At 43.0% G+C, this 21,271-nt stretch overlaps 1 protein-coding gene across 1 annotated transcript in view; it reads left to right on the forward strand.

Moving 5' to 3' along the window:
- Positions 1-21,271, forward strand: part of GRIN3A (glutamate ionotropic receptor NMDA type subunit 3A) — a 96,879-nt gene that overhangs the window by 32,012 nt on the left and 43,596 nt on the right. The window contains 4 exon segments of the mRNA XM_030567908.1: positions 1,329-1,453; positions 1,455-1,928; positions 7,540-8,375; positions 8,378-8,586. Coding sequence (XP_030423768.1) covers positions 1,329-1,453; positions 1,455-1,928; positions 7,540-8,375; positions 8,378-8,586 — 1,644 coding nt within the window.

A 21,271-nucleotide genomic window follows, 5' to 3' on the forward strand; every position in this document is an offset into this window, starting at 1 on the left:
TCCCATCATATAAACCCTTCAATGGGAGCAGGATCAAACACCAAATTTGGTGGGTTTATATATATATTTAGCACTTAATTTACTACAGGTCTAATAGTGTTGCTTATATAAAATGAAATTATGTTTCAGTCTGTCTGTTATACTGTAATAATTATAGCACTTGGGTTTCAGCTTTATGCTACCAGTACAATGCATGCACTGTTGTGTTATTTATAAATGTAGAATTTTCATTTATTATTAAAAATAATATTGAAAGATTCACTATCTGCATATAGCTCGGAAAACTATCTGTGCATCTCTAGAATGTATAATCTGCAAAATCTAGCTGAAAAGCTCATGAGTACAGACTGTCTTGTGAAATTCCTGGCACCTCCACTTCTCATCCTGGATAGAAATAATCCAAGAGCAGCTGTTCTCATGGGATACTAGCCCTTCCATTTGCAAAGGCAGGCAGAAACTGAAGACGAAAAAACACTTATCCAGTCATTTCAGAGCCTCAGAAATGGTTTAGCTTGCATTCAGATTGAGGAGAGTACTTCATCGGAACCAGTTTACCTATCACAAACTATTACACAGGATTTTTGTTTTCCAGATTAATCAAAAGCCTATGATCAATAGACAGTATCTCTGTGGTGTGGGATTCATTAATGGCACATGCTTGTTAATTTGGTAGTTTGTCCTTTACCAGAGAGTCAGTCACATAATGTCTTATTGCTAGTACAAGATGAGTATTGATTGCGTGCCATGATCTATTTAAGTAGTTTATTCATGTGTCTAGGTACAAGAGGCCCTGAATACCAAAACCAAGAGATAACAAAAAGAGCTGAAAACCTTTTTAATTGTGGTATTCTTCTAACCTAACTCATGAGTTTGCATTAACTTCAGAGTAGCTTAACTGATTTATACCAGATCCTCAGCTGCGGCTAGTGGAGATATACCAGTTTAGAGCAGTTAGGGATCTGACCTGCATCATGGGATAGAGATGGGGAGCAGGAATTTGGGGTCTTTCATTTATTCTTCAACATACAACATTTGAATCAAACTAAATGATGTGGCAGTGTTCCATAAACTCTCAGTACTTTATTTTTTATTTTGTGTAATTTTGGATCAAAGATATACTCCAGATTCTACACTGATTTAAATCCAGTAGTTCCCCCAAGAAAGCTATTCAAACTGAATGGGAAATCAGAATTTATTCCAGTGCATTAATACACACACACACACACGCACACTCACTCTGTAGGCCAAATAATACTGATCGAGGAAGAAACATAGTAAGTTTCTGGTCCAGCTTTTCTAATCAATATCTTTCATGTCTTTAAATACAGAATCCCTTTCACCTACAACTGAGTTTAGAAAATTCATTAAGCTCTGACGCGGATGTCACTTTCTCAATCCTGAAAATGAACAACTGGTACAATTTCAGCTTGATGTTATGCCAAGAGTGGAATATCAGATTTTCTCTTTCTCACGCAACAGAGTTCCAAGTTCCAGCTGGGCTCCATTATAAATATTACCACAAATCTCACTTCAACTAGTGACCTTCTGAACTACTTACAAGTTCATCTAGAGAGCATTAAAGACACAGTATCAACCATGGTTATGTTTGGCTGTGACATGGAGAAGACAAGGAGGATTTTTGAAATAACCACCCAGTTTGGTGTGACGCCTCCTGAACTTCACTGGATTCTTGGGGATTCACAAAACGTGGAAGAACTGAGAACAGAGGGTTTACCATTGGGTCTCATAGCTCATGGCAAAACAACACAGTCTGTTTTTGAGCATTACGTCCAGGATGCAATGGAGCTAGTTGCAAGAGCTGTGGCAACAGCTACATTGATCCAACCGGAGCTAGCACTTATTCCAAGTACGACAAATTGCATGGACATAGAGGAAACTAATCTCACTTCAGGGCAATATTTATCAAAGTAAGTTTTTCCTTTTCATTTTTTCTCCTAAGACTGTTTTGTGAGTATAAAATGAAATCTCCATTTTTCCCCCATCTTTGAACCATTTAGTTAACTCAGCACTATTCACTGCTTCATCTTACTTTTATATTCAGCAGTTGGTATTTCATTGTGCTTAATCACTTGTAGATTGCGATACCCTTGCTCAGGACGCATAGCCGCATGCCTCATTGAAGTGGTTGGGACCACAGTGGGAGTAAAGATATCTGAGTCTTATACACAAGCTAGTTTTCAGGCCAAATTGTAATAGGAATGCAAATTTACAATCATGTATGATGGCAAAAAAGTCAGAGCCAACCTCATATTTTCAGGGGATCCAGGATGCCAGAGGGGGGCAAAAAAAAATCAGGCCAAAAATATTCCCAAAGCAGAATGGGTCTGAGGGTAGAAAACAAGTCTTTCCTTTCAGTTCCACTGCTGGGGGTGAGTGTTAGAGTGGGGAGAGGGGGTTAGATAGTCAGAAATGCTCTTGAGTGCCACCCCTTTCTCTGGGGCAGGTTAGAGGAGGATTTGACTGAGAGTTGATGAAACTGTGTAGAATTTCCAAAAATGCAGAGCCTTCACCCTCCTGCCAAGCAGTCTGTCATCTTGCTGGTTGTTAAGGTTAGCCTTGTAAAAGGCTGCACACTGTGCAATCAATGGAAAAATTCTACCCTGGAAATTCATTTCTAGTTGTTTGGTGGGTGAGTGGACAGTGGAAGGAAAAGGGGTCACCAAAAGAGGATGTGGTCTGTATCTGCCTGGGTAATATTTGCTGTAGATTTCTCTGCCCCTAGTACCCGATTATTGTGAAATAGAATCACATACATGCATGGATGGGCTTTTTTTTCCCCTCTCCCTTCTTGTGGTTGTTAATAGTTTTTCTGAACCGCAATTCACCTGCCTTCCACAGCAGACTTTTGTTCAGGATTCAGGTGCGAATCCATTGTGGTTTTGATGTGCATGTTCAGAGTTCCTTTTGGAGGGTATCTGTCCTCTCTCTTCACAATACTGATGAGATGAATCTCTCACCCAGTTAGGACAAAAATGTTTCCTTCATCAACCTCCTGTCATTAATTTAAGGCTCACAAGATAGTTATTTCAGCTAAGTAAAGTTAAAGGTATGTCTACACAGCAGTAACAGCACGTAGACCAATCACCCAAACTAGTTAGAATCCAGCTAGCATGGGTAACAATAGCAGTGAAGACTGCCCACACTGTTCTGTCTTCCCTGTTATGGTTACCCATGCTAGATGGATTCAAACTAGTTTGAGTAGGTGGCTCATGCATACCTTAGTCATGAGAACAGATCTTGATTTGGGCTTCAGCACAGCACTGTGATGATCCATTGGGTTGTGAGATTAATTTCATTCCATTCATAAAGCACCCATAGAAATAGTTTCAAAATAACTCACTCAATCTTCTAACTCTTTGAGAAATACCACCACAGCAGGAGGACATTTCAAGGTGCCAAATGACTGACTAATTTAACCCTTGAAGGAGACGTGCAGAGGATCAAGTTGATGACTGAATGAAAACAGCAAGTTCTGTAACAAACACACAAGCCTTATACTACATTACTGCACATTTATTAATTTCCTTTCTTTTCACTCTTTGGAAATCTAGATAGTCTCATGACAAGAGTTGCAGTCATGCCCTTAACTATTTGCGCATCTTGGGAGAGCAAACCAGTTTCACAGCACATGAAAGGGAGAGCAGATGCGTTCCAAACAGATATTTGATGACAGGCATTTGCGCATACAGCTGCTGTCATAAGAATGCATTCATCAACGGGATAAGATATTCTTAGGTCATCGTGAGCTGCGTTGACAAACTGCTGTTTGCATGAAGCCTCAATAAAGTTAATGGGGTTCCACATGGGTGAAGCAGACTTCCTGTGTGGATCACATTACAGGACCAGAGCATCTGCTTTGGGATTTCAACATACAGCAACTACTGGCAACTTTCTACTTTTCCTTGTCTGTCTCCATGTATGGCCTCAAACCTGCAGTGAGCTCTATGAGGCTGGAACTCTACGCCCATACAGATGCTCATTGCAGGATAAGGGTCTATATCTCTAATCATTAGATATAATTCTACAGAGCTCAGCAAAGCCAGGCCCGTGAAGCCTGGGCTCTCCGATCATCATTTAACATAGTCAGTGGATAGCTGGACATTTAAATGCCCAATTGTAGCACCAAATGCAGAATTTGGGCCTCCAGGCTAGAAATCCAAGTTTTAAAATGTGGCCTACAATATTTTCAGTTTTTAATGAAATCAGGCTCTGTGCAGAACTTCCCCCTACACGTTGGGGCTAGGTTTTTGCAATTTATTATTCTCATTAAATACCCCTTACGATGAGGGTGAATTCCTGCAGAGTGAATTTTAATTCTTGTGAAGACCCTTGTTACAGGAATAAGGTATTAGGATTTCGAAGTCTTATCTAGTCTGTGAATTAAAGCTTTAATTGTGCTTCCTGGGCAATTTCAGCAGCCAGTGTTTTGACTTGCTCCCTGCTCTGCTTCTTGGCCCTTACTAAACTCTGCAAGAATGTAATGAAGCTAAAAAAAATAGATGAGACTATTTTAATTAAATCGTTATCAAAATACTACAAATATAGTTCTTCTATGGGACGTTGTAAGAGCTTTAGCGCCTCTACTGAAGAAGGAACATTAAAAATAGAATACAACAGGAAAGAGCAAGCATCATACTTTGAACTCCATTGTTAAATTTAGAATGACAATGGAATGACCGTCTAGCTGTCCTGCAGTGGCTCAGGAGCATGAGTACCAGCTTCAGTGCAGACTGTTTAAGCAGCAGGGCACAAACTCCAACTAGCTATGAGTTCTATACTTTGATTTCACCAATCAAGTATAAATTCCTCAGGCTTTAACATGGAGTCACAGACAGTCCCCCTGGGCAGTCTGATCTATCTTGATACCCAGGTAAGCCTGCCTTGAGACAGATGGACCCTTATGCCAAAAAAGCACAACATTTAGGTTACTCCCAGTCCCAAAAGACCAGTCACTTACCCCAGGTCAATTGCACTTTAGATCTCACACTGAAGATAACGCTTGTAGCCAACCCTATAATAAACTCTGTAAAGGTTTATTAATTAGGACAAGGTCTGTATGTCCCTTAGGCCTAACTCAGGCCAACACTAGGGATCTTTTGCTTATGCTTTGTGATACTTGCCCCTCAGAGTCCAATCAGCATAAAGATGCAGTTTCTTCTTGCTAGGGATTTTTATTCCCTTCTTGCCAGAGTTCAAACTGGTGGTATGAGTTTAAACACATATCTCTTCTTCATGTGGCGGGGGCAGGAGAGGGGGAAGAGACAGTAATTAACAAAGTCTTTGTTCTTTGATGTTCCACAGTGGCCCATTGGATTTCAATGGGCTTTCTTGGTGAGCAGGACCTAACACCTTCTCTCGGAAGCCAGCATTTTACAGATATTAACACCTCTTTCCTCTTTGGTAACTTTACACGGTTACAGAGGTTACAATGCAAACACTTCATATCACTATATAACATGGGGTACAGATGTTTTAAGTGAAATTATACATGCAGCATCTTACAAGTATTTCATAAACTCTAAACACATTCTTTTAATCTTAACATCTATGTTAATACTACTAATACACAAGGGAGCCAGACTACTTCAGGTATATCTTGGTCAGTGTTCAGCTGATGCCTAGGAGCCTGGACCTGAGCTGGCAGCTGGTCTGCCAGCATTACAGACACGAACCAAACCTTCGTACAGTTCACACAGCCTAATCTTAGGGCCAGATCCTCAGCTAATGTAAATTGACATTTTAATGTTGATTTACCCCATCCGATGATCTGATTCTTCCTGTCCACAAGCCTGGGTAAGCTACCACTTTCTGTACATGTCTGCCAGCAGCCTGTACCAAAATGTTATTGACAGGGACTCATTTAAATAGAACAGCTTTTTAGAAGCCAGATGCAGCAAGGTGCTTGCAAGATTTTGAAAACTTAACTCCTACGGACTTTGTGCTGTACCACAGGCAGGGGCAGCTCCAGGACCCAGCACGCCAAGCACGTGTTTGGGGTGGCAAGCCGCAGGGGGCGCTCTTCGGGTCGCTGTGAGGGGCAGGCAGGCTGCCTTCTGCAGCGTGCCTGCAGAAGGTCCGCTGGTCCCGCGGCTTCGGTGGACCTCCCGCAGGCGTGCCTGCGGAGGGTCTGCTGGTCCTGTGGCTTCGGCCGAAGTCAGCCTGCCTGCCGTGCTTGGGGCTGCAAACTGCCTAGAGCTGCCCCTGCTCACAGGAGGCCATGCTAGATTGAGCCCAATACCAGCTGAACTACTCTAGCTTCTCCTTAAGGTTTCTGACTAAGGCAGGTTTTCCATATTCATGACGGCCCTTGACTTTGAACTTCATTAATGCTGCATACAGCATATGCAGTGATGAATGGCCGTAGAAGCCACAGTATGAGACCATAAATTGTTAAAATGTGATTTATGCCCTGCTCCCTTTGGATGTTTGGATCAACGTACCATCACCACCACCAAAAGTATCTAACATGGAAATCAGTGGCAGGAAAATACATTAACTTGATAAGGTTGTGAAATCAAACATTTAAATGTCATGAAATCTCTCAAATCATAGAGTAAGAGAGTTTAAAGCCAGAAGGAGCCAACTGACTTCCTGAATATTACAGGCCACCAGCTGCACACTAAATCCAGCAATCAGAATTAGGCCAAGGATTACAGCCCTCTGGAGACTACGCTATTGTGCCACAGGAAGAGAACAGGAGGGACTATGGTGCACCAATGCTTAGGCCCCTGCAGTAGCAGGGAACTGAAAATTTATAAAACAGTTTAGCCACATCAGAGATGTTGGACTGATTCACTCCTGTGGTGGAGAGGGAGGTGCTGTTTACACCACTAGTGACTCAGTTTAGATTCTGCCCGTGTAAACCAGAAAACCCAAAGAGTGCATTTGGCCTGTAATACTTTTTATTCTCATTCTTCATATTGAATAAAGCTTAATGCACCATTGTTTTATGTCAGTTAAGCTATACTCTAAAATAAGCAGGGTGTACACAATGCCTCAATCGTGTTGCAGTAGAAATTCTCAGCCAGATCCCTGAGCGATGCTGATTTGCACAAGCTGAGGATTTGGCCCTGTAACTTTTGATATTTTTTTGAATTTTGCTTCTTTGATTTCTCAAACTTAATATGGCACTAGAATAATGATTATTTTGCATTATATGGATATTAAATTTCTAATAAGGCTAAGCAGAGTAGGTGGTGAAGTACTCAGCTAGCAGTCTCTCAACCAGAAGGACTCATAACTGCCCAGCTAGTAAGACCCTTCCTGAAGAATTTACAATCTAAATAGACAAAGGGTGGGAGAAAGGAAGCATCCTTATCCCATTTAACAGATGGTGGAAGTGAGGCACTAGGATTACGTGATTTGCCCAAGGTCATACAGCCAGAAACAGGAAACAGCCAGATCTCCTGAGTCCTAATACAATGCTTTCAATACAAGCCCATTGTTCCTCTAAAGCAGTGTAAGGCTTCAGCCATATGGATATCTGGCTCTGTTTTCTTACATTTCTTCTCCCAACAGGTTTCTAGCCAACACGACCTTTAATGGTCTCAGTGGCCACATTAAAGTGAAAGGCTCTTCCATCATCAGCTCAGAAAACAACTTCTTCATTTGGAATCTGCAGCATGATCCTGTTGGGAACCCAATGTGGACTCGACTGGGGAGTTGGCAAGAAGGCAAGATCATCATTGATCGTGGGATATGGCCAGAGCAGGCCCAGAGGCACAAAAACCACATCCTGCACCCTCCCCGGCTGCACCTGAGAGTAGTAACACTGATAGAACACCCTTTTGTCTTCACAAGAAAGGTGGATGATGAAGGGTTGTGCCCAGCAGGACAACTGTGCTTGGATCCTCTGACCAACGATTCAGCCATGTTGGATAGCCTCTTTGAAACCCTTCATGGGGGCAATGACACCGTGCCCATTGAGTTAAAAAAGTGCTGCTATGGCTACTGCATCGATCTGCTGGAAAAGTTGGCCGAGGATATGAACTTTGATTTTGACTTGTACATTGTTGGCGATGGGAAGTACGGAGCTTGGAAAAATGGCCACTGGACAGGTCTTGTGGGTGACCTTCTGGCTGGGACAGCCCATATGGCAGTGACATCATTCAGCATCAATACAGCCCGTAGCCAAGTGATTGATTTCACCAGCCCTTTCTTTTCAACCAGCTTGGGCATCTTAGTGAGGACCAGAGATACAGCAGCTCCTATTGGAGCCTTTATGTGGCCACTCCACTGGACCATGTGGCTGGGAATATTTGTTGCCCTCCATATCACAGCAATATTTCTCACATTGTATGAGTGGAAAAGCCCTTTTGGGATGACCCCCAAGGGAAGAAACAGGAATAAAGTTTTCCCTTCTCCTCTGCCCTGAATGTCTGTTACGCAATCTTGTTTGGCAGAACAGCTGCCATCAAACCCCCGAAATGCTGGACTGGACGGTTTTTAATGAATCTCTGGGCCATTTTTTGTTTGTTTTGTCTGTCAACATACACAGCAAACCTGGCTGCTGTCATGGTAGGAGAGAAAATCTATGAGGAGCTTTCTGGAATACATGACCCCAAGGTAAAAAATGGCAACTTTGCTTCTTCCCAGTTTACATTAAGTATTACATAATTTATGGAGTCGAAACAGTCACATTGCAGTCAATTATCTCCTGACTCAGATCTAGGAGAAAAGCTGAACATAGAGAAGTTTAAACTGCTAGATTCAAATCCAGATTGCAAACTGGTCAGTGTTTGGGGTTCTTTGGACCAGGGTTTTGATTTAGTCTATTATAAAGGTAGAAGCAGTTTGCAATATTCAGATCTGAATTTCTAACACCCTTAATTTCGGGGATGTTTGGATTGAATTGGGTTTTGGTTCAGCGCCATCTCCACTAAGTTAGCCGTAAACTGAGCCACTCTGAATAGGGTCACACACCTTAGACTGAACGCTCAGTTAGAGACATTCTGGGCAGGATTTTCAGAAGCACTCACTCAGCTTCAGCCTAACTCTGCTCCTATGAAAGCCAATGGTAAAACTCCCACTGACTTCCATGGGAGCAGAGTGGGGCTAAGGCGGGCATTTTGGAAAATCCCACCCTCTGGGAACACACTTTTCATAACTATTAAAGTTGTTTCCACCTGTTTTCACCCTCCTTTTGTGTTCACTCCTTGTGAGTATTCCAGCAAGAGAATTTCCTGATAGCGGAAACAGCAACCATTATAGAACGTAGTGAATTTCAGATTAATAATTGTGAGCATTTGCACTAGGAATCAGAGAAATAATCATGTGACCTGTGCCCTACCCAAACCACCCACCACAACTCTCATTTGAGATACTGAACGTAAAAACAGCTGTACTGGGTCAGACCAAAGGTCTATCTAACCCTATATCCTGTCTTCCAACAGTGGCCAATGCCAGATACTTCAGAGGGAACGAAATAACAGGGCAATCATCAAAGGAGCCATCCCCTGTCGTCCAGTCTTACCATCTGGCAGACCTAGGCTTAGAGCAGGGGTCTCAAACATGCAGCCCGTGGGTCGCATGTAGCCCACGAGGTTATTTTCTATGGCCCACGAGGTTCTTGCAGCCTCCCCTTCCCCAGCATTTACCTAGAATGGCTCTGGCCCAGCACGCACCGGGAGCAGGGCAGGCTCCCTGCCCTGCCCCCGTGCTGCTCCAGGAAGCAGAAAGAATGTGAGGGAAGAGAGGCGCAGAGGTGTGTGTTGATGTTACTTCAGATTCCCCGTTCCTGGACAATGGGAGATGCTGGGGGAGGTGCCTGAACCAACAGCAACACACACCCCTGTGCCCCTGCTCTCCCACGTTCCATGTGGATCGAAGGTTATGTCTCTGGTGTAGATCTAAATAATTAAGGCCCTGATCCTGCAAACACATAGAGGATTAACTTTACTGCCATGAGTAGTCCCAATGGGAGTTACTCATGGCAGTAAAGTTAAGCATGTGTGTAAATGTTTGCAGGATTGAAACCTAAAACCTGCAAATAGATTTTTAATAGAATGGGGCTTCTTCCCAATGCTTGCCTTTTTTCTGACATCTGCAGTGGACTTCTCCTATGTTCCCCGTCCACTCACTTAGCTCGATCTATTTTCACCATCTTCCCATATCCACTAAAACCCTCTGCTGTTGCACCGCAGGCGCCAGGCCACCATCTGTAAAGGTGCTAGATCCGAATTTGAGCTGTCCCAGAAGTTCAGATATGTTAGTTGCTTCAGCTTCAGATCTATTTCTACATTAAGACCAATTTGTCTTAATTAACATGAATAAATATAATACTGACTGAAACGTATCTGATGGTTATTAAAGAATAGCTATCAATGACAATCGTGTGTGGATAACTTCTGGCTAACCATCCTAAATGGCTTAGTTTTTTTATCATTAGAAATATTTTTAGCAGAGTATGATAAGTTCTATTCTTGGTCTTGGAGAATCATTGTAATAAGCCACATTAATCTTGGTATGTGTGTTAGTCAAAAGGTAAGTCATTAGCAGTATGTTGATATGTGCTGCTTTACTAATGAGTTCTCTTCAGGGAATTGGTGATCTGCAGTTTATTATTCACTGGGAAGCATAAATTCCAGACTGCCTGAAATAAAGTATATTCTAAAATCAGTTTCTTAGAAATCTTAAATTGGGTCAGATCTATTGTGAAGCTGTAAAACAAGCATTTTCTTGAATCCACAACAGCTTCAGCCTGAACTTCCCAAGATCCACATGCATCTCAGTGCAAACTGGCATCCTGCAAGTTTCCCAATTCATCTCCACAATGCCCCTTGGATCTGGCTATTCCAGTCCTGGGCATCTCCTGCTAGACCAAAGCTAAGCCCCCCCCCACCCCCGGCACATACCCTGTTCTTCCCCTCCATGTAGTTAGAGCAGCGTGAATTTCCTTAATGTGGAGAGCAGTTTAGGATTTTCTATAGTGCCAGGTAAATTACAGATTCTAGGTACTGTCTCTGCCAAGATGCAAAACTTGGCACAGAATGCTGAAGGAAGAAAACATGAGGTGTTGCAAACAGAAGGCCCTATGTTGCACAGGCTGAATGCTGACTTGAGTTTAGGGCTTACTGCCCTAAATGGTCCAGCTGAAATCAACAGGGTTATTCTGGGTAGTAAGCAGTATTCTCAATAGCGTTTTCAGGACAAAGCCTATAGGCATTACCACCTTGACATTTGATACTCATTACAAGAATATCCTTATGGAAGAAGACTCCTACTGTTAGTGAAAGCCACAGGACAGTTTCCTGGGTATCATTCCCTGCATTTACCTCAGAATAACTCTTCTTCCTGGTGTTACTCCCAGTTAGATAGGCTCTGCTCTACAACTTCTCCCCTCCAGAATGCTCTATTCAATGCCATATCCTCCATCACACCACATGCTAACATGACTTCCTTAATGACAGCCCGCCACTACTTCTTTGGCTGGCCTCTGTCTTTTTCCTTCAGTCTTGATCTGTTAGACCCTTTCACCATGAAGCTGTCAGGTCTGCACTTTATATCACCAAAATCATCCGAGCCTGCACTCCCTCAATTTTCATTTATGGATGTTATCAGAGGGTGCACCACTCACTGCTGGTCTGGCAGCTCCTCCTGGTCACTCTGGGGATTAACTCTCGAGGCTGATGCCCTCATCCACAGTTTTGCACACTGTCTCTCTCTCTGGGCCTCAGCCCCTCTCTCAGCCCCAAGAACCACAGCATCTTCTTCAGGACTTCTCTCTCTAGCTAGGTCACTCAGCATTCCCCCTCTTGGAGTAGCAAAGTCCCTTCTCTCTAGCAGTCCTAGGCAGTTTTCCCTCTCACTGCCCGTGCCACTCCCTCAGTGGCTGGTAAGGGAATGCAGGCCCAGTCTCTTCTCCAGATTCCAGTCCAGGGACCCCATTCAGCAGTTCTGGGCTCCTCTCTCTACCTTCGCTACTCCTTCCCTAGACTGCTTCCTACTCTCTGGTTCCCATTCTCTCTTTGGGTGTACCATCTCCAGGAACCCTCTTCCCAGGGAGTGACTACTGCCTGCCTGCCTGTAGCCTGCTACCTGACTTTATAGGCCCTGCCTTTTCCTGCACAGGTGAGCCTCTCTCTAATTAGCTGCCTCCACCTTAAAGCTTCCCTAATCAGACTAATTTGTTGATTCGGCCCACCTGGCCCAATTCCACTCTTGCAGAGTAGCAGCATAGCTTCCTCAAATCGTCAAAGTACCTAGTAAAAAGCCACTTAGAGAACAAGCCTTTTCCTTTTTGTGGTTGAAAATCATTTCAAACAGGTGATGAATGAGTTAATATTTATTTCTGGATTCACAAACACTTTCTTCTCCTCCTCAACTGACAGTGCCCCTCCGGAGAACTGTGCTTTTGAAATGTTGAAAGAAAACCAACCTTTTCAAGGTGGTGGATGACAACTATCATTTCTGTGCTGGAAGCTGGCAGGTCTGCCACAGAAACTAAATCCCCTCTGATAGACAGCAAATACTGAAAAATGAAAGAGACCGTCTGCTCTGAGAAGGACATTAAAAAACTAACATCCAAAATCAATGGTGCCAAAGAACATCCATGCCCCCATGAAATTAGATGTAAACATAAATAAATAAAGTAACTGCCTTTCCATAAAGATCTGTGTTGTCATAGTGATGTTTAATGGATCGAGAGGTGTGTTGTTTTATGCGTTGATCAGTAAGTTCTAGAGGGGACGTGTAGAGCTACCTTGTTAAGCTGTGCAGGAATTCCAGTAGTGCTGCACTTAGTGAAAACATCTATGAAGTTGCACAAGGAAATGAACATTCGTACAGCTGGTGTTGGGTGAAATTTTTTGGGTAAATTGTTTTACTTATTAGTTGATTTGTTGAAAAATGCAGTTTTAGGTCAACAAAAATATTTGCAAATTTTGGTCAAATTCTGCATATAGTTTCAGCCAGAAAAAAAAAATGAGGGAAAAAATGCAAAAAAGAGGAAATATTTTGACATAGTCAGAATGAAGCCTTTCAACTTTTCATATTGAAATTTGAGCTACATGTAATTATAAAAAAGGGGCGAAAACCACCTGAAAGCAACATTAAATATTTAGTTTTACCTCAAACTAAATGTTTTGTTCGACCCAAAGTGATTTTTTTCCCTGATTTTTTCAGTTCAACCACTGAACCAAAAATCAATTACTCACTCAGCTCTAGAGTATGATATGAAGTGCAACAAATAATTAGAAGTCTGTCTTAATTATGACTTAAAATATCTTAACACCAGTGGGAGTAGAAGTAAGACCCTATATCAGCATGTTGGTGAGACTGAGGTTAGTAAATAAGGCAGAGGGAACTAGTATTCATGTGCGTAATTGTTTGCAGGATCAGGATCTTAGCCAGTGTCTTGACCTTGGACAGTCATTTAACCCAAAATTTTTGTGTCTTAATTCCACCAGCCTCCATTTTGAGGTTCCCCATTTGAAAAACATAAGGCCTTCTGCATCAGACAGATGACAACAATAGAAGAAGCACATTCAACACCTCCTGAAAACAGGCGGCACTAGGTGCTTTTGGTCACCAGCATTGTGCTGAAAGCTGATACAGGGCAATCTAATCACAGACTTAAAAACCATACTAGGAACTGCAGGATATCACCACCTAAGGATCTGACAAAGGAGTCAAATGCACTCTATTGCCATTGTTTAAATCACTTTTCTTTCTGGCAACTTTTAAAATGAAATGAAAAATAAGTTGTTTGCATCTAAGTAGTATAGTGACATAGCAAATATTACAAGCATACAGTACTGGAGGAACACTCCTGGCTGGTGAGAAGTCCCAGCAACATTAGAGAAAGGCACAATCATTTACAAGAATCGTACTCAGCTACAAACAAATGTAGCCCATAATTCCTATATTGGTTATTCCTGTGTGTTCTTGCATTGGTTATTCCTTGTGTTCTTGTGAATCCATAATCCTTTTCTGGTATAGACTGTTATCACGGTCTGTTGGGGGAGGGCAGGAGCGCAGAGATCATCTCTTTGAGGGCATTCAGACTGTTGTTTGATCATAAAATAGGCTGCAAACCTTAATGCTATTTAAAGGATCTGCATAAAATCAATATGCAATTTGCATGAAATACTGACAGGAGATTTACAGAGATCATGTAATTTCCTCAGTGAGACCAAGAGACAGCTCTACACTTAACAGCAAAGGTGCTTGTTTACAGGTGTGAAAAAATTGTGAGGAAAATGTTTCATAGTTCACTTGGATCATACTAAATCTCCCGCATTGCTCATCTGAATCCCAGAAGCTTGCGGGCACCAGTTAATGTCTCTGGGGGTCCTTCTTTGTTAGAGGAGATGTGCTGACTATGTTAATTATGCTGTGATTCAAAAATGAAAACACACATACAGTCTTCACCCTGGATAGTGTGTTGCTGCAGCAAAACTAGTGATATGATGGCATAAGAACCTGAACAGAACAGAAAAGATCTAAATCAGAGGTTCACCACAGTACAGCTGGCCAGAGAAATTTAAATGAAACCATATTCTGTTGAAATATGCAGTTCTGTCAAAACTGAAATGCTTTGTGAAACTGAGATGATTTTTCTGGAACTTGGTTTTGGAAGAGAACCAGGAAAACGTTGCCCACGACATTGAAACATCTGATTTTGACATTTTTCAAATAAAACAGTTTGATTTTTTTGTTTTGAAATTACTCTTATTTTGAATATTTTTAATTGGATGTTCAACTATAATACAGGAAAACAAAAAGTGGAAGTCATCCCAAATGGAATTTTCCTTGGGAGGACTTCAAAATTTGGAGGTTTTGTTCCAGTTCTGAATAAAGACAAATTTCAAAAATCAAAATCTTTCATGAAACAGAGTTTCTGTCCTCCAGCTCTAGTAATTAGGATGCATTGAGGTGCCTACACTGAAAATCTAGGCCCCTATTTGCTGCTGCATGCTGGGCTCTTTTTAAAAAGTCTGGCCCTGAATGTATAGGAGAAAACAGGACAGTATATTCCACAAACTTTGTCTTTCATTTTGTGGCTTTAACTGCACCCAATCCTCACTCTTCTTGTTTCCCCATGTAATCACTCAGAATCACACTGTTTTTCTGTGGTTGTTTTTAAAGTGGGAGAAGAAGAGCTGCAGTCCTAAGAAAGAAATTATGTTTGGTAAAATGATCTCTTGCTGGGAAGTTTGAGTACTTCATAGGGGAGGTCTACATAGCCCATGGCATCAGCCCAGGTCAATAGTTGGGGCTTGCGCTACCGCGCTAAACACAGTTGCCTAGACAACACTTTGAAGTTGTGGCTTGATCTGGAGCTTACTCTGAACCCCATGCCCACCAAGCTACACAGCTGTTTTTCACACAGGGTAACGCAAGCCCCACAAGCCTGTCAACCCAGAATGGGTCGCTCACTGCCACAGCTGTGCAGATACTTCCTCAGTGCCTTTGCAGTAACACTCTGCTCAGTCAAGAATTAAATAAACCACTCTCCAAAACCTGAGCTATCTGCCATGGATGAAGGATGTTTTTACAAAGGGAAGACTAGATGAATAGTGAAACCAACAAGAACAACAGAAGAATGGAGGAGAAGAGTTCCTGGAGTGAGAAGATGGAACAGGAGCATACTTGCCAAGTTAAGTTCCACGGAGCCAGCATGACAGGCTGTTACAAGAAAAGTAATAAGCCTGTATACTTAGCAGTATTTCTGTTTTAGGCACAGCAACCTCAAAATGTTTCCTTCCTTGTTTCGTTTCCACTTAAGCCTTTCCTTGGCTTCTGCCCCCTGTAGATTTCCACCAAGCTTTGTGACGGATATACCATCTTAAAAGACAGACAAAACCAAACCATGTTTATGATTGGAAAATAGATATCTCTTCTTCAAAGTCATGTACAATATAGCTTTGAGGGACTCACCAGGAGCATATCAGTGTCAAGGGGAGAAAAAAGCCCTATTGAAAACTGACTGTGTTTCAAGGTCTTTTGAGGGCAAACTTCCTTGCAATTGCACTGCTTTGTAACTTTCTCTTTTCCTAAAGGAAGGGAACACATCAGTCAATGCAGGGCCAGAGTCAAGACCATTGAAGTTAAAGGGACTCTTTACACTGAGTTCAGAGAGCTTTGGATCAGACCCATCAACACCAGTGAATCTTATGAACATATTTATTTTCTTCCTTATGATACAAGAGTGCTGGCAAATTAGTCAGTCTTTGAAAAGCTCTTAGTAGTTGAAAGCACAGTGCTAAATTTAGAAATGTGGAAGCCATGGACCTTTCATGTCCTGGCTATTGTTGATCCAGTAAAAAGTCATTTGCTCTGCTGCTATGACAAGCATGTAATACATGCTTTGTTATGAGCAGGGACACATGAGACCCTGACCCAAAGCCCATGAAGGCAACTGAAAGTCTTCCATTGACGTCAGGAGGTTTTGGATCACTGACTAAGAGAGCAGAGGTTTTCCATTTTCACAGCTACAAAAAGATTCTTAAAGGACACATTTTTCTCTGCAGGAATTTGTCAGAAGCTGCAAGGTGATAATTCATGGCATGTGTGTTTCATTAGTGTACAGCTGACTTCCAGTGATTTACTGAAGAACCTGAACTCAAAAGGACTTCAGTGTCTTGCAGCTTGCACATAATATTGGAAAGTAAAAGTACTAAGTGCCAAACTGAAGCCACCGAACATGGAACACATTTCACTAGGTCTCTCGTGCAGAAAAAATATAAAAGGGAACTGTGACTTAGAGCTGCCATTCCAATGTGGGGTACTGGGGATGCTGGGAACAGTTAGACAGGCTTATGAAGTCACTAGAACCTCCTGATGGAGATAATGCCCCATAGTTCAAAATTTGCCTGATTTAGGTTTTGTAGAATTCTTGCATTCAAGTCCCTGATCTATGCACTGCAGTGTGCTCCAAAGTCCACTCCCTCCCTCCCTGCTGTGGCCTTGCTATTGCCACAGCTGCTCCTGTCCCCAACCCCCTCCCTTCTCTTTTCCTTTCTCAGCTCTTCTTTAGTGCCTTGTAACCCTTGTAATGCTGTTCTCTATTGCTCTAGTGCCTCATCTGCAACTTGGCTTTTATGGTCACTCACCACGCTGGCAGCTATTCCTCTGCCTTGTAAGTGCTTTTATGCAAAGCACACTGAAGTCATTGGAAAGCCTCCCATTGTCTTCACTGAGCTTTAGCTTAGACCATAGTGGCTGGTTAGTCATTGCTCTTTCCACAGCAGCAGTGGTCCATGTGTTTTAGTCCTTCCCTGGCCATTTCCACATCTGTAAATTACACCGTTTATTATTTGCTTTCAGCTGGATTGTAGTATATTTCATCTGTATATTACTTTGGATAATGAACCCCAATTGCATTGTACATGGAACTCTGAACCTTTCAAGAAACAACAGAATGAAACACAAACAGGAGGTCTTGAATGCGTTCACTACTGCAGAGCCAATAGTGCATTGGACCTAGTGCACAGCAGTGATCTGCACCCTCTTTGCATGGCTCTGTCTCCCTTAAACAGCAGGGAATAACATCTCAGCCAACCTAGCAGATATTAATAATAACAGGAGATATATCTAGCTCCTAGAACTGGAAGGGACCTTGAAAGGTCATCGAGTCCAGCCCCCTGCCTTCACTAGCAGGACTAAGTACTGATTTTTGCCCCAGATCCCTAAGTGGCCCCCTTGAGGATTGAACTCACAAGCCTGGGTTGAGCTATCCCTCCCTCCCGCTGAGCTATCCCTGAGGATTGCTGGGAACCAAGCAAAGAGTGGAGGCCTGATGCGGTTTGAGAAGATGGGAAATTTAATCAGTTAGGGTCAGATTCTTCAAAAGCACCCAGCAACCAGCTCCTCCCATTGAGAACAATGAGAACTTCTTGAAAATCGGGGCCTTACTTTTTTCCTGTGGGTGCCTACATTCTTCTTTGGTGCCTGCGTGTGCGATCTGGGAACCTAATTTAGATAGGCCTCGTTTGAAACTAGGCCTTAGGAAAGAGAGAACATTCAGTTCCTGGGCTGAACCCTCCACTGTAGCAGCAGCAAATCATCAATAAGGCAAACCCTCCACGACAGACATTCAGTGTAACCAACTTTATGCCAAAAACGAATAGCAAATTCTTCCATTGCAGCACTAATTTCTCAAGCATGCCCTGTTCTGCGGTCAGCAATGGGGAAATCTCAGGTCACTGATGGCTAGAAGCGGGTGGCTGTATTTACAGCCAAGCGGTCATTGGTCTAGTAGCCACGTGAAACACTAATTATTCCCTTCATTGACACTGCAAGGCACGTGTGTCCCAGCATCGGGCTTTTATAACATTTGACTGACTTCCATGGTATGTTATTCTCCTCTAAGGTCTAACCACTTACAGTTTTGATAAGGCACCTTACTGTTATCATGATCTGTGGGACAGAAAGCCAGACGCCCCAACTGAGAGTAAGGCCCCATTGTTCTGGGCATTGTACAAACCGCGTAAGAAACCATCACTTCCTGAAGAGAAATCAAATCATATCATCGCCATTTCGCTGATGGGGAGACACAGTACAGGGTAGAGTAAGTGTGTCTCAGTCTTATGCCTTTTTAAGGCAGCTTGAACACGGCGCTTTGTGCTACTGAGGTGTTGTTGGAGCCAGGAATACGGTCCATTGGAAGTAACAAAATATTTCCTCTTCATTCTTTTTTCTAAGTGCTTGCATTTAATAACTGCCCTTTCCAGCCCTGTAAAGCAGCAGAATAAGACCAAGCTCATCATGCTGATATTACGTTTCCATAGTCACGAGCTGCAATGTTAACATCCACTGCTCGTTGCTATTAGTGTCCCACTGCTGAATCGCATTCTGCTCTTTTCCCTCCAGTGGGTCAGGTCAGGAACTGATTCCTCAGCCTCCGCTCTCCTAGCTGCATTGTCTCTGCAGCACTAGACATAGAGAGGAGTGTATAATTAAAGGGGTAGTATTTGTACGGTAAGGACAAACTCTGCCCTCCTTACGTGCATGCTCGAGTCGGAGGTGTGGATCTACAGCACACTAGCTTGCCAAGCACTAACTGGCCATGCAGACAAGCCCTGGATATAACTGCACATTGAACTCAATGTTGCTATCCAGATTTACACTAGCCTGCGTAGATTCCAAAATAAGCGAAATGCACTAAGGTTTAACACTATTGCTGAGGCAGGATGCCTCCTCCATCTGCAACTCAGCTCCACCAGCACCTGTTTTCATAAGGGAGTGAGGACGATCCTTTAATTCAAACCCTGTACCAGACCCATGAGACACTTCTTGAGCCATTTTCCACACCTACAGTGCGAGCTAAACAATATCCGCAATATTTGTCTCCACCATTTTCCCCAGCAGTAGTTTCCCCACAGAAGAGAGACAGCATTTGCTATTGTACTAGCAGAGAACTACTACAATGGTTCTCACAGGGGTCTGAGGCCCCCTGGGGGGCCACAAGCAGGTTTCAGAGGGCCCACCCAAATAAACTACCCAGCAGGGCCGGCATTAGAGTCGCTGGGGCCCAGGGAAGCCTGAGCTCCACTATGCAGCGCTGAAGCCAATGTCTGAGCCCCATCACGTGGGGCTGAAGGCAAAGCCCAAGCAACTTAGCTTTGCGGGGCAATTGCCCGGCTTGCTTCCCCCTAATGCCAGCCCTCACTTTTAATCTACTAGAGATGCAGAAAAAACTGTTGTTGTGGCACAGGTGGGCCATGAATTTTTTATAGCAAGTTGGAGGGTGGGGGACAGGCCTCAGAAAGAAAAGTTGAGAGCCCTGCTCTACTCTATGGCAGGTAGCCCTATCATAACCTTAGTCCCAGATTTGGACCTTAGCGTCCAAAATATGGGGGTTAGCATGAAACCTCCAAGCTTAGCTACCAGCTTGGACCTGGTACTTGCTGCCACCACCCAAAAATTAGAGTGTTTTGGGGCACTCTGGTCCCCCTGAAAAACCTTCCCTGGGGACCCCAAGACCCAAATCCCTTGAGTCTCACAACAAAGGGAAATAATCCTTTTTCCCTTCCCCCCCTCCAGGTGCTCCTGGAGAGATACACAGACACAAGCTCTGTGAATCCAAACAGAGTGACTCCCCCTCTCCGTTCCCAGTCCTGGAAACAAAAAGCACTTTCCTCTTACCCAGAGGAATGCAAATCAGGCTAGCACATTCAACACACACAGATCTCCCCTGATTTCTTCCTCCCACCAATTCCCTGGTGAGTACAGACTCAATTTCCCTGAAGTAAAGAAAAACTCCAACAGGTCTTAAAGAAAGCTTTATATAAAAAGAAAGAAAAATACATACAAATGGTCTCTCTGTATTAAGGTGACGAAATACAGGGTCAATTGCTTAAAAGAATATTGAATAAACAGCCTTATTCAAAAAGAATACAAATCAAAGCACTCCAGCACTTATATTCATGCAAATACCAAAGAAAAGAAACCATATAACTTACTATCTGATCTCTTTGTCCTTACACTTAGAAACAGAAGATTAAAAAGTAGAAACTACTTCTCCAAAGCTCAGAGAAAGCAGGCAGACAGAAAACAAAGACTCAGACACAAACTTCCCTCCACCCAAAGTTGAAAAAATCCGGTTTCCTGATTGGTCCTCTGGTCAGGTGCTTCAGGTGAAAGAGACATTAACCCTTAGCTATCTGTTTATGACACTGCCCCCCAAATTGCAGACAGTGGGGAAGCTCACTGGCGGCGATTTCCTTCTAGAACTTTAAAATAAACAGATTACTACAACACATGCACCTTTACATATACTACTAATATATAACTAACAGACTTCTGCATTTTAAGAACACTTTTTAACTACTGAATTCTGGGAAACTCTCACGGGAGAGTGCATCAGCAACTTTGTTAGAAGCTCCTGTGATGTGTTGAATTTCAAAATCAAAATCTTGGAGAGCTAAACTCCAACGAAGAAGTTTCTTGTTGTTCCCCTTGGCAGTATGAAGCCACTTTAGTGCAGCATGGTCAGTTTGTAGTTGGAACCGCCGTCCCCAAACATATGGGCGTAGCTTTTCCAGGGCGTACACAATGGCATAGCATTCCTTTTCACTGACTGACCAGTGACTTTCCCTCTCAGACAGTTTCTTGCTGAGAAACACGACAGGATGGAAGTTGTGATCTGTTGCTTCCTGCATGAGCACTGCTCCTATACCACGCTCAGATGCATCTGTGGTTACTAGGAATGGTTTGTCAAAATCCGGGGCCCTGAGCACAGGGTCAGACATGAGCGTTGCCTTAAGTTGGGTAAAGGCCTTTTGACACTCATCAGTCCACTTAACTG

The sequence above is a fragment of the Gopherus evgoodei genome, chromosome 6, assembly GCF_007399415.2.
Source record: "Gopherus evgoodei ecotype Sinaloan lineage chromosome 6, rGopEvg1_v1.p, whole genome shotgun sequence".
Lineage (NCBI taxonomy): Eukaryota > Metazoa > Chordata > Testudines > Testudinidae > Gopherus > Gopherus evgoodei.